The sequence below is a fragment of the Palaemon carinicauda genome, chromosome 36 (genome assembly GCF_036898095.1).
Source record: "Palaemon carinicauda isolate YSFRI2023 chromosome 36, ASM3689809v2, whole genome shotgun sequence".
Taxonomy (NCBI): domain Eukaryota; kingdom Metazoa; phylum Arthropoda; class Malacostraca; order Decapoda; family Palaemonidae; genus Palaemon; species Palaemon carinicauda.
In genome coordinates, this window is record NC_090760.1 from 15,770,660 (window position 1) to 15,778,159 (window position 7,500).

The following is a 7,500-nucleotide window of genomic DNA, read 5'->3' on the forward strand; positions in this document are numbered from 1 at the left end:
TAAGTTTACGCATGTTTCAACGAACTTCATTCTCACCTATTATTTTTGCCTATCTTGGGGGTTTGGGCTTGCCCGGCTGACGTTCTGGTGAGTATCTATTCTGATGGAACCGGAACTGAAACCAGTCACCTTTAACCTTTTAACCTTTATACAGGTCAGGGGTTCTATGGGAGGACGCGTGGTCATCACCAATGTGACCCTAGACGCATCGGGCCCCTTCCAGTGCGAAGTCTCGGCCGACTCGCCCACCTTCTACACCGATTCACACTCCGCCAATCTCAGCGTTGTTGGTCAGTTTTATTCCTTTGGGTTTTTTATTATTAAAATAACGAGGATTTTTTAATTTTTCTTTTATAAATTTGTATACTAACGAATTTCAATGGAGAGAAACTGATTAAGAAAATACAAGAAATGTAAATATTTTGGCAAAGAAATAAATCTGAGATTTTAGACAAAAACAAATGAAAATCGAAGAGCGTCTTTTTTCTTATAAAAATGGAAGATTTTTTTTTATAAATTTGTATACGTAGGCCTACAAATTTCAATGGGGGGGGGGATTGAATTCTGAAAATACCATAAAATATCATGCAAATATTTTGACTAAAAAATAAATCTGAGATTTTAGACACAAACAAATGAAAATCGAAGAGCGTCGTTTTTCTTATAAAAAACGGATGATTTTTTTTTTATATATCTTTAATAAATTTGTATACTTACGAATTTCAATGGGGGGAAACTGATTTATGAAAATACCACAAAATATCAAGTAAATACTTTGGCTAAGAAATAAATCTGGGATTTTAGACAAAAACAAAAGAATATCGCAGATCGTCGGAACCCAAGACATACGGCGAAATGCTCAAGAATATCAAAACAACGAAAATATCAATTATTAAAATATATTCTAATGTTTATGTAAGATGAAAACGAAAACCAGTGGTTAAAGCAAATAATTTAGTTTACTTTCGGGATACGAGACCGGACTATACGCTTTTTCCCAATTTTTAAAAATGGAGGGAGAATTGTTTCTTTAATTGTAATCAAATAGACTGCGGAAATATTTCATGGCAGCTGTATTTATACAATATCTTTCTTCTAAAACTTGACAGAGTATTTAGCAGAGATTTTATATTTTTCCTTTTACTGCTGGGATCCAGTTTATTAGAAAGAACAGCATTTTAAACTATTTTAGACATGAAAATATTTGCAAATCTTAATTACATATTGCACCTATTTTATTTTGTATTAAATAGTCTGTGAATACTACAAACATTAATATTGATACATAAGTGCATAAGCAAATATGGAAAGGTAGACTCCTATCATGTAGGCCTATGCATATAGGTATGTTACTGAAAGTTCTTCAGTACAGTGTCTATAAATCATAAGTAATAGAGAATTGACACTTTATCTAATATAGATATTACAAAAATATCCTACGCCATTAGTGTGACCAAGAATTTTTTCTTTCTTTCCCAGATCTACCAGACACTAGGCCTATCATTTCAGGCGTGAAGCGTCCTTACCTGCCTGGCGACTGGGTGGACATCACCTGCACTTCTAAAAGATCGAAGCCTCCTCCCGAGTTATCCTTCTCCATCAACAACCAACCGGTAAATCCTGTAGGCCTAATGTTCACAACGCTATCAAGAGAATAAAACTACTTCCAGCTCTTTCTTCAGAGAGTTTCTATAATGTTTAAAACACTTCCAGAAAGCTAATATGACTGGCTACAAACACCATCTTAAACTAACCTTTAGGATCTTATCACAATTCTTGACTACTATGAGATCCTAAAGTCCGGAAAGAAGGACTTTAGGATCTCACTGTTGTCAAAAATTGTGTAAAGTTAAGAGTAATTACTCGATTCATTATCATTTATCTATCTTAATTATATAATTGCAAATTATTTTCTGTCTAAAATATAACTAATATGTATGTAACTATTTTTTTCTATTATTCGTCCCTGGTTTCCTTCCAATCTGTCATTATTATTATTATTATTATTATTATTATTATTATTATTATTATTATTACAATCTAAGTTATAACCTTAGCTAGAAAAACAAGATGCTATAAGCCCAAGGGCTCGAACAGGAAAAATAGTCCAGCGAGGAAAGGAAAAAAGGAAATAAACTGCAAGAGAAGTAATGAACAATCAAAATTAAACATTTCAAGAAAAGTAACAACATTAAATTAGATCTTTCATATATAAACTATATAAACTTCAAAAACTATTGACAATTTAACTCCCTCTGTTCTACACTGAACAGGCTCAGGTGGGATGGACAGAACCCCAGATCGACTACACTGACTCCGAAGGGCTCACCGACTCGGTCCTTCGAATGCGCCTGCCTTTATTACCGAAGATCCTGAAGGAGGCGGGGTACGCAAAGGTGAAGTGCTCATCAGACATAGCTAATATCTACCACGAGGAATCCTTCGACGTCCTCACCACCATTTCCCCTTTCCACGCCTCTGTTCTGGATGGCGCTGGCAGGGCAGGTGAGGGAGCAAAGTCCTGCGAGGTAGATTCAGTAACATATTCTTTCAATTTGAATATATCGAAAGGAATGCCTACTGTAATTATTCCTAATGAATACGCAGCTATAATCATTCATGAATTACTGTAGGCCTACTTAGAAGTCACACGCTTTTTTTTAGTTTCCTTACGTACTAAATCCTTTGGAATTACTGTAGGTCTACTCAAGGTCCTAAAGGACCTTGGGTCTACGGACCTTGGGTCTACTCAAGGTCCTTTAATGGACCTTGGGTCTACTCATAAGTCTCACGCTTTTTTTTAGTTTTTTTGTGGTTAGTTACTAAAACCTTTGGATACATTATAGAAATATAAAACAGTCAGTACCCATATACTACGATTGGTTTTCTGTTTCACAAGGCTAACCTTACCAAGCCTTTTCTGAATCTCTAGGATACATATAGGCCAGCATTCTGTGATACATAGGTACAAATTATGACCTATAATTTATAAGAAAATACGTAATTTTTTCCAAAAGTTATTGGAGTCTGCCCACACAAGCCATTCATAACTGGGGAACATAGATCTACTGTCACAGTTGGTTTATAAACAGTTCCATGATTTTAATTATTATTATTATTATTATCACTTACTAAGCTACAACCCTAGTTGGAAAAGCAGTATGCTATAAGCCCAGGGGCTCCAACAGGGAAAATAGCTCAGTGCGGAAAGGAAAAAAGGAAAATAAAATATTCTAAGAAGAGTAACAACAATAAATATCTCCTATATAAACTATAAAAACTTTAACAAAACAAGAGGAAGAGAAATAAGATAGGAGAGTGTGCTCGAGTGTACCCTCAAGCAAGAGAACTCGAACCCAAGACAGTGAAAGGCCATGGTACAGAGGCTATGGCACTACCTAAGACTAGAGAACAGTGGTTTGATTTTGGAGTGTCCTTCTCCTAGAAGAGCTGCTTACCATAGCTAAAGAGTCTCTTCTACCCTTACCAAGAGGAAAGTGGCACTGAACAAGTACAGTGCAGTAACCCCTTGGGTGATGAAGAATTGTTTGGTAATCTGTGTTGTCAGGTGTATGAGGATAGAGGAGAATATGTAAAGAATATGCCAGACTATTCAGTGTGTATGTAGGCAAAGGGAAAATGAACCGTAACCAGAGAGGAGGATCCAATGTAGTACTGTCTGGCCAGTCAAAAGACCCCATAACTCTCTAGCGGTAGTATATCAACGGGTGGCTGGTTTAAAGGCCCCTCATGAATGGCAGTGGCAAGGGACAGTAACACTCCCCTATCGATTTAGACAATGCTCTAGAAACCGACCATATGATCAGCGCCCAAGCCACCTCTCCACCCAAGGTAAGATCAAGGAAGGTCAGGCAATGGCTGCTGATAACTCGGCAGATAGACCTATATGCTCCCCCAAACCCACCATCCTTGGCTCAAGAGGATGGCGAGGTTGCAGCGACCAAAGAAACTAACGAGTCTGAGCGGGACTCGAATCCCAGTCTAGCATTCACCAGTCAGGGATGTTACCACATCGAATTTTGTTTATTATCTCATATATTTTATTGATAAATACCACCAATTGATAATATTGTCAATAACTTACAACTATCAGTATATGTAATAACGCAATCTATGTTTACAGATGGATCCCACGGCTTTTGCTTGGGCGTCATTTCAACCATGCTGGCCGTGCTTGCCTTCTTGAACCGGAGTCACGCTTGAGGAAAGAAAAAATGAAGAGAAATGGAATGGAATTGAAGGCTCGCCAGGAAGAGATATTCGCCTGTGGTGAACCCAGGAGAGAGAGAGAGAGAGAGAGAGAGAGAGAGAGAGAGAGAGGAGAGAGAGAGAGAGAGAGAGAGAGAGAGAGAGAGATTGTTTTTAAAACGAAAATCTTCCCGGAAGCCGTATTCCGATGATTCGGTTTTCATGATAACGTTGTAGAGTAGACTAATTTTCCGTGTACAATCAGTGATCTTTTGATGATGTTAGGCTGCCTGAGTTAAGATAATTATCCTAAATGACGACATCTTGATAAATAATACAGGAACGAAAAAAGTGTTTTCATTTTAAAGATCTTACACATGTGCTTTTCTCGAACCATTCACGTATGTGTGTGTGTGTGTGTGTGTGTGTGTGTGTGTGTGTGTGTAACCAAAGGGATTCTAGGAAGTCACGTAGCGTCTTGTAACACATTATTCGTTGAATACAGCCTTTGTTAAAACAATTTAAGAATTTCTAGAATGTACAGGAATAACGTCCCAATTACATATTTCCCCAAACCAATGAAGAGTTTAGTACTTTTTGACCTATTTAAATCCATATAGGACTAAGCTGGTGCATGAAACTAACGCTATTCTCCTGTCCCTTCTAAGTGAATTAATAAACCAATTTTGAGATCATGGAGAAGAAATTCTAAAGAAAAAATAAGAAACATAAGAATAAGAAGTAAGTTTAATTAAGAACAAAGATAGGAAAGGTCGAAGGTTGACTTTATAATCTCTGTCATGACTCATGTACGGTGGCTTAGGCTACTTTAGACATAGGGCAACCACAGGAATGTCTTTAGCTAATAATAATAATAATAATAATAATAATAATAATAATAATAATAATAATAATAATAATAATAATAAATAAATAAATAAATAAATAAATGAATAAAGTTCCACTTGAAAGTTGATCAATATTTTGGGATAAGCTAGTCAGTCACACGTCCTTCTCAGCCATAGCTCTAACCCACCATTACTGACTAACTATTAAGAATATAAATGTAATATATGTAAACACAGGTATAATGGGATTTATATATGTAATGGATGACAAAGATGAATATCATATATAACATTCTCATCCCTCATCAAACTACAAGTTCAAAAAGTTCATCATAGTAGAGATTTACATAAGACAGTCTATAGTGGAATATATGTGGTTAACTGACTTACAGTATAGCTAGTCATAAAATGCATCTATTGAAACTTGGGCAATGGATACACGTGGCAAAGCAGCATAGGACATAATCTATGCATTAATCAAACCTTATCTAGTGTTATACTCAGTTATTCACATTAAAATCTGATTAATAATAGACATAGAGGCACATAAAAGCTCAGGTCTGAAAATTCACTCTGCCCAAGGCCATATGAGCAATGTCAGTCTAAAAGCTCGTCCCATTACTGTTTGCCAGGCACAAAGGACTTCTTGGAATCAAACAGTCTTCATCAGTCACATAATGATAATGCTTGTAGGTCATAGCTGAGCACAGGTTGGCTGAGCTAGGTCTAGGAGCTTGTTGGTAGTGGTAACAAGCAGTCTTGTTTATGAAATACTGTGTAGCCAGACTGTATTCCTCTTCCCTCTTATTACACGAGTCTTCGTACCTGCAAGCACGTAAAACTCTTTTAAAGTAATATATTGCAACGCTCTGAAATTGGGATATTTGTATTAAAAAAAGTGTCAAATTGCATTTATGGTGACCGGCCTTTGTTGTAAAGTTGAGTATACTACAACTATCATTGTTGTCTCTGGAATTGATTGATACACAAACAAATGAGTCTGATCTTCTCAAGTGCCTTAATGATTGAACCTTGATTAAAGTTGGGGGTGTGAAGAGTAAGAGTTGAAAAGGTTTCTGGTACTTTTTACGTTAAACTAGAGACAATCACCCATAGGCATAATATGATTTTCTTTTCCTCTCTAAGTATTCCCTTTGGATGAGGTAGATCTATCTATAGTCCATTTCTTTTATCGAGGCAGATTTGCACCGACTCGCAGCGGTGCCCTTTTAGCTCGGAAAAGTTTCCTGATCGCTGATTGGTTAGAATGATCTCGTCCAACCAATCAGCGATCAGGAAACTTTTCCGAGCTAAAAAGGGCACCGCTGCGAGTCGGTGCAAATCTGCATCGCTAGAAGAAATTGACTATAGTATAAAGTGTGAGCGGGGTATTTGGTTGTTGAACATGTTCGTCGAATGGTTCGAAGAAAGTCTGTTCCCTACTGACTTTTGTTGGCAGGGCTTCATTGTCCACAAACTTTATGCATTTGTGAATGTCTGCCAACTCTTCGAACTGTTTGACAAGCAGGTTCGACAACCGGGTTCAACGAACCCTTCGACCGTGTGAACCCCACTTTAAGACCAACCAAAAAGCAACTGAATTCACATATTGTAATTTGAAATAAAACACAGATGTTACACTCAAAACTATTCCTAACTATGACTATTTTTAACTTGAAACTCTTAGAATGCACAAAATTGGGAAATTGTGGTTATGAAACGAAATTCACACTGATCTACCTGACAGCCCAAAATGGCGAACCGAGCTCCATGTCACTGTCTGACAGCCACTTCCATCCTTCAGTGTCGTCCTTGTGCCGACCCCCAATCCAAAAGTCTGAAGTTATACCTGTGGATTAAGAGATTAGGTAAGACTTAAGAGCATCCGCTACTGAAAAAAAGTTTACACTCTACATTCCATCAGTATTTATATTATCAATGATTCAAATCTAGAAAAAAAACTGCCAAAATATTATTCTCTACTAAAAAAATAGTTTACAGTCTACATAACATCAGTATTTGTATTATCAATAACTCAAATTTAGCAAACCTGCTAAAATACTAGTCTTTAAGGGTACCCCCTACTGAAAACAAAAAAATACAATCTATATTCCATCAGTATTTATATTATCAATGACTTAAATTTAGAAGAAAATGCCAAAATACTAGAGTCTAAGGGTACAGTCTATTGAGAAAAATAGTTCACAGTCTACATTCCATCAGTATTTATATTATCAGTGACTAAAATTTAGCAAAACTGCCAAAACACTAATCGCTAAGGATACTCTATACTGAAAAATAGTCTACAATTTACATTCTGTCAGTAACTATATTATCAATGACTCAAATTTAGCAAAACTGCCACAATACCGATCTCTAATGGCCAATGTTATTTCGCTAAAGCTAAAGTCTACCAATCCTGTCAAAGAACTCTTAACTGCAT

At 36.5% G+C, this 7,500-nt stretch overlaps 2 protein-coding genes across 2 annotated transcripts in view; one reads left to right on the forward strand and one right to left on the reverse strand.

Annotated features, from left to right (window-relative positions):
* Nucleotides 1-5,144, forward strand: part of LOC137628493 (uncharacterized) — an 18,166-nt gene extending 13,022 nt beyond the window's left edge. The window contains exons 3-6 of the mRNA XM_068359649.1: nucleotides 155-290; nucleotides 1,480-1,613; nucleotides 2,274-2,505; nucleotides 4,145-5,144. Of these exons, the coding sequence (XP_068215750.1) occupies nucleotides 155-290; nucleotides 1,480-1,613; nucleotides 2,274-2,505; nucleotides 4,145-4,224 (582 nt within the window). The 3' untranslated portion in view covers nucleotides 4,225-5,144. The remainder of the gene's footprint in view (nucleotides 1-154; nucleotides 291-1,479; nucleotides 1,614-2,273; nucleotides 2,506-4,144) is intronic.
* Nucleotides 5,145-5,402: 258 nt separating this feature from the next.
* LOC137628769 (uncharacterized) overlaps nucleotides 5,403-7,500 on the reverse strand; it is a 45,480-nt gene continuing 43,382 nt past the window's right edge. The window contains exons 8-9 of the mRNA XM_068359972.1: nucleotides 6,798-6,906; nucleotides 5,403-5,882 (exon numbers count right to left, since the gene is read on the reverse strand). Coding sequence (XP_068216073.1) covers nucleotides 5,660-5,882; nucleotides 6,798-6,906 — 332 coding nt within the window. The 3' untranslated portion in view covers nucleotides 5,403-5,659. The remainder of the gene's footprint in view (nucleotides 5,883-6,797; nucleotides 6,907-7,500) is intronic.